Source organism: Schistocerca serialis, chromosome 5 (genome assembly GCF_023864345.2).
Source record: "Schistocerca serialis cubense isolate TAMUIC-IGC-003099 chromosome 5, iqSchSeri2.2, whole genome shotgun sequence".
NCBI lineage: Eukaryota > Metazoa > Arthropoda > Insecta > Orthoptera > Acrididae > Schistocerca > Schistocerca serialis.
Genome location: NC_064642.1, coordinates 331,235,620 through 331,248,643, shown reverse-complemented (window position 1 = coordinate 331,248,643; position 13,024 = coordinate 331,235,620). Strand labels below are relative to the sequence as shown.

Genomic DNA, 13,024 nt, shown 5'->3' with positions numbered 1-13,024 from the left:
AAAATAAGTTCGGCCGTGTGAAAAGCAAACGTTTGCTGTTTGCTAACGAATAGCCTTCTACAATACATCAGGTCACCTGCCTATCCGGCAAAAATGTCGATGAAGAAACTCTGTGATACCTTTACTCGAAATGGGAAAGAGTACAGCTGTATGCTCCTTGAAGTAGTTGCCTAGTATTCCTCAGTATAACCAAGTTATAGGTAGGTCTGATTGCGATTCATCCTAGTAGTTTACTTCCACAAGTAGTTAACGACTGTCTGGTTTAGGAAGGATGGGACCACATAGAAAGACAAAGCAGCGTTCTACAGGTAAGTAAAACAGGCTATGAAAGAATTTAAAATGGTTTCTTGTGCCTCTCAAGACGACAGAACCTGTCGGTGGCAGGCGGTGGCAACGTGTTGGGAGTTGACTTACTGGCCCTGGCGTTCTGCGTCAAATGGTTCAAATGGCTCTGAGCGCTATGGGACTTAACATCTGAGGTCATCAGTCCCCTAGCACTTAGAACTACTTAAACCTAACTAACCTAAGGACATCACACACACCCATGCCCGAGACAGGATTCGAACCTGTGACTGTAGCGCCCGCGCGGTTCCAGACTGAAGCTCCTAGAACCGCTCGGCCACACCGACTGGTGCACGATGTGGGCACTGCTCATCTGGAAATAGATTGGATCGAAAGTTGAACGATGGGTAGCGGTTTGAAGGGCGGAGAAAAAAAGTACCAAGGCAACAGCCAAGGGAAGAAAACCTCTGCGATAGCTGGGTCGGGTTTTCCTGCTGCCTGCGACAGGTCACGCAAGGGTGGGTTTGTTAGTGGTAGGTATCATGCAGGCCGATACCTTTGTAGTTGTGCGGTGGTGTTAGGCGGCGGCTGCCACTGGGTGCCGGTGTTGGTTTCTCGGTCAGCTTCAGCATACCTGTAACAGTATAGTTCATCATCGTTTTGTGTCCGATAGGTCATATATCAGATTCACAGTTGTAGGGTGATGTTGGCGGTTTGTTTGTGCGTCAGTGTGCAAACTTGGCGGTTTTTATGCTGTAGCCAGGTGGTCGGCTTTAATAGCAGCTAGCATATCCAGTCAACGTTGCTGATATGCAGGGCCTTGCCGATGTTGTCGCTTGTGGATGTACGTTAGCCTGACATAGGTAGTTATGCCCTATCTGGTAGAGTCTTTGGACTCTTATGCTTCCACCTATGGTTGTGATCATAGTTTCCCAGGATGAAGGGATTGTTCTTCGAGTGTCTCGAGTTCCTGTATAGTCGTGTGGCGGGTTTCTTGAATACTTCTTTGAGGATGTCAAGGCGGTATTCATTGTGAAGATCCATGGTGTGTGTGTAGCGTGGAGCGTTGCTAATAGTGCTAACCACTTTGTTCTGTATGATCTGCAGGCGGTGCAGGCTCGTAGGAGCTGCGTATCTCCGGACGGGAGCTGCGTCGTCATCAGAGGTCTAATCAGTGTCATGTATATGGACCTCGACACCCTCCTATTTAGTGTACTTTCCCTGTTGAGCATTGCGTGGAGTTGTCTGTGCCTCGCGTGCGCTCTGTTGGCAACGTATTAAGTGTGGTCCCCCAATGTACGTTTCCGGTCCAATTAGACAGCGAGATATATCACTTTCTCTCAGAAACGTATTGGGCGTGCCTGTAGTGTTACCCGTCGACAGTGCTGATGTTTGCGCAGTAGCTTCGGTCTGCGTGTGAACAGAACTGCTTCGCAACTTTCAACGTTTACGGTACTACGCCAGGTTCGGTAGTTCCGAGTGCCTTCTGCATTCGTGAATTTATGTACTACGATTTCCATTCTTGCGCACTGATGGCTGTGTCATCCGCGTAGATGGCTAACGCCGTGTTTTTTGTTGCTGGAAAGTCATTAATGTACAGGTTGAAGAAGATGGGCCCCTGGAAGCTTCTCTGGGGTTCTCCAGCTTGGATACCGTGTAGCGCCGATTGTTTGTCCCGCATGTCAGTGTTAAAACATCTGTTCGTAAGATATAAGTGTATGAGACGTACGAGTCCGTCGAGGAAACCAGCATCGCTTGGATTGCCGTTGTGCCTGAAACGGTTGAAAGCTTTATCAATGTCCAGGAACATGGCCCTGTGGCTCTGTTCGTGCTGTAGCCGTGTGTTATATGTTCGACTACGCGGAGGAGTTGTTGTGTTGTTGAGTGGTGGTTCCTAAACCCGAATTGCTCCGGTTTTAGGGTGTCATTGGCGAAGCAGTGCCTAGTGATACGTTTAAGTATTACCTTCTCAACAGTCTTGATGAGCGAGCACTGCAAGCTGATGGGTCGATAATTCTGTGGCAGGGAGTGGTCTTTCCTTGATTCCTGAACATGCGGCGTTCCAAAAGTCAGGGAAGTGTTGGGGTTGTAGGATGCCACTCGTTATGTGTGCAAGGTATTCTACGGCTCTAACCGTGAACTCCTGGAGTGTTCATCGGAGGTGAGGGTATCATCTGGAGTGTCCCAGGGAAGTGTGGTAGGTCCGCTGTTGTTTTTTATCCACATAAATGATCTTTTGGATAGGGTGGATAGCAATGTGCGGCTGTTTGCTGATGATGCTGTGGTGTACGGAAAGGTGTCGTCGTTGAGTGACTGTTGGAGGATACAGGATGAATTGGACAGGATTTGTGATTTGTGTAAAGAATGGCAGCTAACTCTAAATATGGATAAATGTAAATTAATGCAGATGGATAGGAAAAAGAATCCTGTAATGTTTGAATACTCCATTAGTAGTGTAGCACTTGACACAGTCACATCGATTAAATATTGCACAGCGATATGAAGTGGGACAAGCATGTAATGGCAGTTGTGGGGAAGGCGGATAGTCGTCTTCGGTTCATTGGCAGAATTTTGGGAAGATGTGGTTCATCTGTAAAGGAGACCGCTTATAAAACACTAATACGACCTATTCTAGAGTACTGCTCGAGCATTTGCGATCCCTATCAGGTCGGATTGAGGGAGGACATAGAAGCAATTCAGAGGCGGGCTGCTAGATTTGTTACTGGTAGGTTTGATCATCACGCGAGTGTTACCGAAATGCTTCAGGAGCTCGGGTGTGAGTCTCTAGAGGAAAAGAGGCGTTCTTTCCGTGAATCGCTATTGTGGAAATTTAGAGAACAAGCATTTGAGGCTGACTGCAGTACAATTTTACTACCGCCAACTTACATTTCGCGGAAAGACCACAAAGATAAGATATGAGAGATTAGGGCTCGTACAGAGGCATATAGGCAGTCATTTTTCCCTCGTTCTGTTTGGGAATGTATCAGGGAGAGAAGATGCTAGTGGTGGTACGAGGTACCCTCCTCCACGCACCGTATGGTGGATTGCGGAGTATGTATGTAGATGTAGATGGTTTAGAATGCCATCGGGCCCAGAGGCTTTCCAAACATTGGTATGCTTGATGGCCTGATTTCGTCGCGCGAGGGCTGGGCTACAAGTCGTGTAACGTCCTGGTCCGTTTCAAGTGTGAATACTGGATATGAAGGAGCCAGATTCAGTACGAAAGGCGCAAGTGTTGTGGCCATAAGCTCTGAATTCTCCTTTGCGGAGTAAGTTGGGCCGTCTGGTCCCTGTAGAGTGGGAATGTAATGTTTCTCCCTGGTGATGTGTCTGCCTAGCTTGCACATGCCAGTTGTGGTATCTAGCCTTGCGAGTTTCTACCCCCATTGTTTGTTTCGAAATATTTGTATTTTGTCCCCTATTATACCCTGGAGTCTGCTGGTGTGCAGTTTATAGAACAGGTGCCTGGTACGCTGCCAATATCTCCCGAGGCGGTTCCCCATTTAGATAAGGACCAGGATTTCCTGGGGCAGGGCTGTCGAATGCTGTTTTGGCGTTATACGTGGGATGGCGTCGGTCATCGAGTCTTGGACAGCAGTAGTAAGAGCCTCCACCGCCTCATCAATTTTTTGTGTGTCGTTAGTTTCGTGGGTGTCCGGAATACGACTATCAAGCGTTTCCTTGAACAGCGTCCAGTTCGCGCTTGTAGTTCAGTATTCTGCGTGGTTCAGTGTCCTGCAGTGTTTCTTCCGTGTGAAGTATTACAGGCATGGTCTGAGTCCAGATCGTTTTCAACCATAAGGTTGAGTGTGCATGTGATGCCTTTGATGAGAGCTATGTCACGTACGTGGGAACGTTCGGCCCAAGTATAAAGTTGTTTCGGCTTAGTGCATGTCTGTATAGTTTCTTGCTGTTGTAGGTACGTATTCGTGACTTCTAGTCGGGGCGTTTTGCGTTTAGATCTCCAGCGGCGATTACCCGCGGTGCTATGCTGAGAACTGTGCTGATACCGTTTGTTATCATGTTTTTATGCGGGTTGTACAGCGATACCAGTCCGCTGTTGGCTCCGTTGAACTTGCCCTGACGGCCGTGGCCTCCAGTCTTTCAAGCGCAGGGAGCTCGATGTTCGTGTGTTTTACGTCCTTGTGTATGATGATGGCTGTGCCACCGCCCCTTCCTGCCATCCGCTCGGTCGGTACGATAAACGCAATAACCTGGGATGTTTAGCTGTTTGTGAGGCGTAAGCAGTGTTTCGTTCACTAGGGCGCTACAGATACCTCTTCGCTCCATGAACGCAACCATTTCGGCTTTTTATGTTTCCGATCCCCTTGGCATTCCAAAACAGAACCTGCGAGTTTGTGTTGGCATTTGCGTTGCGGAGCTGGTGTGGCGTGTTATCCATGTATTGGTGCAAACAGTGGTGTATGCTAGTCCAGCTCCTCGTATGCCACATATTTATGTAGTCAGAGCTAAGTGACTCTTGAGGTGGTGTAAAGAGTGACGCCACTAGACAGTGGATGTCTGCAAACGAGTGATTTGATGAATCAAGCTGTGTTTGTTTTCTTCTTTCTCCTGCTCTTTATCCCATATCTTCTTTCGGCTGGCACTTTAATTGCTGTATTTAGTAACGTTAGTTGTAAGGGTGACCGAATGCACATCCTGTGCTTACCTGTTTCTCCAATTTGAGGAAGAATGATCGGCCATTCTTCGACAGACATTCAGACATCTTAATAAGTAATTGAAGCCCTCAACTGCCGACAGGTGTTGTTGGTATACCTCGATGGAGACAGATGAAAAGGTGTGCCTCGGCCGGGACTCGAACTCGGGATTTCCTGCTTATACGGCAGACGCTCTATGCATCTGAGCCACCGAGCACACAAACGAATAGCGCGACTGCAGCGACTTATCCCTTGCACACTTCCAGTGAGACCAACATTCTCAACTGTCCACAAGCCACATACATAGATGAGTGGATGGACAAATATCTATTACGAACATTAGGTATGTAGATTGCGGACAATTGAGAATGTGGGTCTCACGGGAAGCATGCTAGGGATAGGTCCCTGCAGTCGCGCTATTGATCTGTGTCCTCGGTGGCTCAGATAGACAGACAGACATTCAGACAACTTGATAAGTAATTGAAATCCTCAACTTCCGACAGGTGTTGTTGATATACCTCGATGGGGACAGATGAAAATGTGTGCCTCGGCCGGGGCTGGAACTCGGGATCTCCTGCTTAAATGGCGGACGCTCTATCCATATGAGCCACCGAGGACACAGATGAATAGCGCGACTGCAGCGACTTATCCCTTGCACGCTTCCCGTGAGACCCACATTCTCAACTGTCCACAATCTATATACGTAGATGAGTGGATGGGCAAATATCTATTACGAACATTACATATGTAGATCGTGGACAGTTGAGAATGTGGGTCTCACGGGAAGCGTGCAAGGGATAAGTCTCTGCAGTCGCGCTGTTCATCTGTGTCCTCGGTGGCTCAGATGGACAGAGCGTCTGCCATGTAAGCAGGAGATCCCGAGTTCGAGTCCTGGCCGAAGCACACAATTTCAGCTGTCCCCATCGAGGTATATCAGCAACACCTGTCGGCAGTTGAGAGTTTCAATTACTTATCATTTATTCCAGAGAAGCTGCAAGGTCACCAGTGGTATCTGTTCTTTCGAGAACAGTTACTGTCTTCATATACTCATACACCTCACTGAAGGTGTCCCAGTAGTGTTCAATCTGTCGTAAAGGCGAAAGGTGGACACACCACATATTAATGTCCACTATTAGGCGTGTGGAAACTTTTGATGTGGTAGTGTAATGAGTAGAAAAATTTAACAAGTTATACGAAAAAAAGGAAACTTATGATTTAACAACAGTCGCTCAACGTTTTGTTCGATGAACACCTCTACGACGCTCCCACTCTGGGTAAGAAAACCTGTGACAAACCGCGCGGCAGAAGATGTGAGTTAGGCTGGCTGGACGAAAGTCAGATCTCTCCTCCCGCATGGAAGACTCGTTGGCCACCTCGCTGGATCATTCCTTCCGTTTCTCGACTAAGTCACCATCGCCACTTTCTCCAAGTCGCTACAGCCCCGCCGTGGGCGAATGGAGACGGTGTGCGGGAGGCAGTGACCGCGGCGTCGCAGCGGACCAACTCGCAGGGAGCCCCTAAACAAGCGGTGACAAACGCGGCGGCGCCCTGGAAGCCTGAGCTGCTGGAGCCGGCTGAAGCTGGCTGGAGCGGCGCGCTCTCGCATTTACTGTGGCCCGCCGAGTGGCTGCCGCCTGCTGACTGCGGCTTTCGGCGACTCACAGCGCCCGGAATTTACGCGGAGCGGCGGTAATCCAGAGCGGGCTCGTTTTACTGCTGCCGGGATCCACTTTATTCCCAGCGCGGGCTCTACCGTGCCCAGCCCCGCTTCTTCCCTCTGCCACGCCTACCTACTCGGACCGCGCACCGTCGACCAAACACGGACCGCCTTAAAAGCCAGGTGGAGAGTGTGTTGCTTGCTGTTTGCTTATCGAGCAGAGTTGCGTTAACGTGATTGCGGTTCCCGCAGCTTGCCCGACTCGCTTCTCGGAAGATGGTTACGGTAGTCTCCGATGTTCCAAGGAGTGAAACGCAGTTAACAAAGTCGTTATCAAAGTTCGATGCCATTTGGGAGGAACTCGCTGTATGTTAGACCTTTCAGTCCTACAAACACAACCTGATAGCGCACAATCTTAAGTAACAAAAAATGGTTCAAATGGCTCTGAGCACTATGGGACTTAACTTCTGAGGTCATCAGTCCCTTAGAACTTACAACTACTTAAACCTAACTAACCTAAGGACATCACACACATCCATGCCCGAGGCAGGATTAGAACCTGCGACCGTAGCCGTCGCGCGGTTCCAGACTGAAGCGCCTAGAACCGCTCGGCCACACCGGCCAGCCTTAAGTAAGAGACACAGTATCCACTGTGAATCGTCACTGGATGTCATCTCCCACAGTGACTGATCAAAGTTTAGAAGAAAAGGTCCATTTATTACTTTTGAACTTACTGTGATCTCTTATTATGCATGCAGGCTCAGTCTACTATAATTTAGGTTAACCTACATTTAGGCTACACATGGGAAATCTGCATTCATGAATTACCAATAACGACGTAGTTAAAGATAAAGTAAAGTTTCTACTTCACTGCCGGCCGAAGTGGCCGTGCGGTTAAAGGCGCTGCAGTCTGGAACCGCAAGACCGCTACGGTCGCAGGTTCGAACCCTCCCTTCGGGCATGGATGTTTGTGATGTCCTTAGGTTAGTTAGGATTAACTAGTTTTAAGTTCTAGGGGACTAATGACCTCAGAAGTTGAGTCCCATAGTGCTCAGAGCCATTTGAACCATTTTTTTCTACTTCACTCTACACCACACTCAAAGTAGAGCAAAGTTGCTCACCTTCGTAAAAGTACGATTTCTCCAGGCACCAGAAAGTAAGTAGCGATCAGTTCTAGCCAGATGATCCTACTTGACACAGAATAACAGGAATCTGCCCGTCCAATCAGAAACAGACATAAATCGTAAAAGACTTATAACAGGTTCTTGGCGTTTCCAAAGGGAGTGTTGTAGGACCCATACCTTTCAGAATATATACAGAATGGTAAGAAACGGTTTGAAAAGCTTGAAATTATGCTTAGGGGCAGATTTTGCTGGGAAATAATTGTTAACAGAAACGTTCGATACGTTGCGCCGTTTCCGAGTCCAATAGTATTGCAGTTAGCCAGTGAGGATGTTGCGCACGCAAATTCAAGCGGCCCGCGACAGCGCGCCGACTTAGTGGTGCTGGTGATGGATACAGTGGACACTCGAAGTCGGGAAACACTTCTCCATGCTGTTCCACTCCAGCATGTCGGGAGCTGCATCAAAGAGCTTGTATGGGCGCTTATTTGATTTCTGTTGCTTGAAAATGTGCTTGACTTTCACTCCAAAGTGTTGGAAGCTGCATGAGGGAGTGTGTCTGCACACTGGCTTGATCTTATTCTTCTTCTTCTTCTGCTGCTGCTCCTCAGACATATCATACATTGCACCGTCTACGTTGTTGAGTACAATAATATCCTAAACGTTTCAGTTGCATTCCTGTTTCGCGATCCGTTATCTCAGAATCTGCCATTTCAACGTTCGTACGTTGATTGAAAAGAGACATAGTATTACGATCTTCCGCAATAAAACAATTTCGGAAGACCGAATTCTCTATTTCGTCCATCCCTTTGTTATTTTCCGTTTCGGTACCAGTATGGTCACTGAGTGACGGTGACGATGAACCATTACTTATTTTACGTAACACGAAGGTCTGCTAGGGTTTTTAGTCAGGTCGACTGACAAATTTTACTTTTCACAACATTAAACGCTTCTCTCATTGCTCTTCTTACGCTCATTTTGCTTCTTTCAGCTTTTGTTTGTCAGCTGAGTTTTGACTTTTCTTGAATCTGTGAGGAAGCTCTCTTTGTTTCCGTAGCAGTTTCCCAACACTGATATTAATCGACGATGGGTCTTTCCAATCCCTTAAGGTCTTACTCGGAACACACTCCTGTAAGGCATATTGAACAATGCTTTTGAAGTTTTTCCATTTGTTCTCCACGTCTTCATCCCCAGCAATCAATACCTGATATTAACCACGCAGATACCCCGAAGTTTGTATTCTGTCACTCTCGCTAAGCAAAAATATTTTACTACCTTCCTTCAAATTATAATGGCGTAGGCTTCCACTGCCAGAGTCGGTCGACATAAATGTCATCAGGTTATGGTACCGCGTCATATTGTTTTATACAATACCACGCGGTACCATATCCAGAAAACTTTTATGTCGACTTTCCTCATATTCATTGTAATACCTGTAGTGATAATTGTTATCAAAGGCTTATGGCCACTGCTATCTTCCTCTAAGTCAACTGATTCCCTAAGTTCAGATATGTAGGCTGCTAGGTGATCTAAGACGTTGCTTCACGACTTGATTCTCTGATTATCTGCTCGGTGAAATTTCCGGACAAGACATTTAGAATAATGTGACACATATTCCTGCCACGGGCAATAGTTTTCACACGTTTCTCGGTGAAAAACGTTTCATTCCAAGGTATAAAATGGTGTAATACAGACGAAAAATGGCTTAACAGTCCATATATGCCATAAATATTTTCAAAAACATATCTATTTTATATTTTAAAAAAAACATATATATCCCGTAACTGAAGAATTAACAACGTCATCCAAATACCTTTCATATATTAAACAAGTCTTAAACGTGTAGAAGTCAAAATATTTACAAATGCTGCACACGACAAAACCTCGTGTCTCGAAGAATGAAATACCCTCGAGGACACATCATGCCTTCCTAGGTACACTGTCCTGGCGGTACAACACTCCGCCCCCTTGACATATAACACTGACATGAAAAATCTGCTGCATATTAGAAAACTGTTGTGGTGATGTGGCAAGTAAATGTAAGACAGAAAGTTTCAACGGGTGTCATTCAGCTGTGTACATAATTAAATATTTCTTTGATGAGTTCGTTGAAATCTAAAATGATAGTCTAGTTAATTTACAATTTAAATATGTCTGTTCTTTATTTATGAAATTTACTCGTATACTTATGTAGTCACAGAATGTGATATAACTAAACACTCAGTTTTTTGAAATGTTTATTTAGCTGATAAAATGACTGCATCATATTACTGGTTTAGGGTGTCACACAAACAAGTTTCATACCAAATTAGCGTAAAGGTTGCATAGAGAGACTGTCGACTGTCCCCATTGCACCACCAGCAATGGAGGGTGAAGCTTTGGCAATGCTAGCCAGTCATACCGACGAAAAGTCAGAAAACTAATTAAACAACTGTCGTCCGATGAACCCGAGACATAGGCCACCAGACAGTTTTTCAACAAGTGGCCATGAAACCTTTAACAGTTTTGTCGATCTGGCTTTGGTCCATATGTAGTAGACGGTGGTGGCGTTCCTCTCTTTCTTTCATCAGGTTCGCTTTCATATGGAACTGGTGTGCTCAACGAAAGTGTTTACTACAACTGAGAAATGTACAGCAGTCAGTCGCTAATAATCTGTTGATTGCAGCAACAAAAGTATTATTAGCTACCAATTGTTGCACATTTCTCAGTCCTACTGGATCTTTTCTAGAATTTATGGAACATGGAGTTCTTCTCTTGTCCCACTGTTCATTTTACGAACCAGCTTGTAGCCTGCCAGAGGTCTTAAAAGTCTGATTTCCGTCGCCTCTATTCCCCATAACAAACAGTTTGGTCATTTAAGTTCATGCTTCGGATGCTCGGAGCAGTGAAAACAGAATCGTAGTATTGCAACCGTGTCTCCCCTGGTTCTGTTGAGCAGCATTGCCTTAATCGTACCTGCCACGTATAAGTACTCTTGCAGTTTACACATCAGGTAATGGTTCAAATGGTTCAAATGCCTCTGAGCACTATGGGACTTACCTTCTGAGGTCATCAGTCCCCTAGAACCTAGAACTACTTAAACCTAACTAACCTAAGGACATCACAAACAGCCATGCCCGAAGCAGGACTCGAACCTGCGACCGTAGCGGTCGCGCGGTTCCAGACTGTAGCACCTAGAACCGCCCGGCCACCCCGGCCGGCTCAGGTAATGGGATGTATGGACTTATTCCAGTGTGCTGTACTCGATTATGATTTACACTCTAAGATTTTGTTTTCACAAAAGGCCATAACTTTAGTTTTCTTTGTGGATATGGCTAAATTATTATTTTTTGTATTGTGAATGAAACACACACAACAATGGTGTAATATTCTACAATATTTGTTACTTGTTTCGCGAACAGGATTTCGGCTGTTACACCCATGCAGATGATTGCAGGTGGTCTTCCGTAATCACCAGTATAAGATGGTCACCTCAGCACTTTATGCAGATGATCAGGTTATGGTAATGCATACCGACGACAACACTTGTATCAGATCTGTTCTACAGTCTTTCATATCAGCCACCCATGGAAAACTCTTGGTTTCTTCTCGACCCTGACGGTATTAAGTTCTGATGCTCGAGTGTGTCTTCCATTTCCATTTTGTGGTCTTTACTAGGATATCTGAAGGTAACAGTCTCACAACCCAGCTGCCCTAACTAAAGGTCGGCAACTTGAAACATATAAAATAAATAATTTACTCTTTACGACCAATAAAAAACCTACTGACAATAAGAAGACGACCAGGAGATTAGCTTAAACAGAACAGAAACCGACAGAAGTACTGCATAGGAAACCGTACTAGTCGCCGTCTGGTATATGTGAACACGGTTGATGTCAGCGCAGCAAAGACTTTAACAAATTGAGTACCGGACCTCAACTTTTATTTACATTGAAACCGCAGTCCCTCTTTGTTATGTTTCCTAACTTCTTTATTTAGACAGACTCATTAATTATGCTGTTGCAGAAACTGGGGGTTTGCGCAACGTCTGATCTTATCATATTACATTTCGTGACTATATTCGAGGCGACAGCTGATTTGTTTGGTTTATTCAATCTGGTGTGTCGCATTTTGCATCTCTCCTCAACCCTTCTGATAATCTTCCCCACACAATACACGGCACATTCGCAAGAAACGCGGCGCACACCTGGCTAGATTATCGTTACGTAATAGAACCCAGTACGTTGTTCTCGATGGTGAGTGTTTATCGGAGGTGAGGGTATCATCTGGAGTGCCTCAGGGAAGTGTGGTAGGTCCGCTGTTGTTTTCTATTACATAAATGATCTTTTGGATAGGGTGGATAGCAAGGTGCGGCTGTTTGCTGATGATGTCGTGGTGTACGGGAAGGTGTCGTCGCTGAGTGACTGTAGGAGGATACAAGATGACTAGGACAGAATTTGTGATTGGTGTAAAGAATGGCAGCTAACTCTAAATATAGATAGCTGAGCCACCCAACCTCACAGATCCCGACTCAACTATTCAGAAAGTGAAGGATGATGACCCCACTCTTATTGACCTCAACTGGAACAACATTAAGAATATTTCTGAAGAAAAATTTGAGCACCTTTTCAATGCCCTGCCTGAGAACACCCATTTGGAAACACTGAGTTTGAGCAATGTGGGAATGACGGACAACTCTGCTATCAAGTTAGCAGAAGCGCTCGAGCGCAACGCTACTTTACGTGTCGTCAATGTGGAAACAAACTTCATCAATCCACCCGTTATTGTGAAGTTTATTAAATCCCTCTTGGCAACCAAAACAATTGAAGAGTTCAGATGCTCTAATCAGAGGTTGCAGGTGCTGGGCAACAAGATAGAGATGGACGTAACGGGCCTGGTGGACCAGAACCCGACACTTCTGCGGCTCGGCCTCCACCTGGACTACAATGACGCACGCCACCGCGTTGCAGGTCACCTCCAGAGGAACATCGACAGGATACGCCTGTCTCGCGTGGGAGCGACAAACTCGTAGTGTGCGATGATGTCTCTAATAGGTTGCCTCCGTCGGAAGGGCAGAGATTCGCGCAACTACACCATTGGATTCGTCACACACCACAAGAAGTCCATCCACGAGTGATTTGGCTACCTCCAACAGAAGTTCCGTGTGTAGTGTGTCACTATATGCTGCTCCATAAGTGTTGTTGTGGACGATAGAAACTGTACTCTGTTTTTGTCCTCTACTCGCTATCTGCGAAAGTTTTGTAGCTGGAAATGGGAGGGAAAAAGTGAAAAGCGCAGAGGAGCACCAAGTTTGTAAATGTCCTGTC

At 46.1% G+C, this 13,024-nt stretch overlaps 1 protein-coding gene across 1 annotated transcript in view; it reads left to right on the top strand.

Moving 5' to 3' along the window:
- The window catches only part of LOC126481926 (tropomodulin-like), a 31,450-nt gene extending 18,721 nt beyond the window's left edge, over positions 1-12,729 (top strand). The window contains exon 2 of the mRNA XM_050105886.1: positions 12,196-12,729. Within this exon, the coding sequence (XP_049961843.1) occupies positions 12,196-12,729 (534 nt within the window). The remainder of the gene's footprint in view (positions 1-12,195) is intronic.
- Positions 12,730-13,024: the final 295 nt, after the last annotated feature.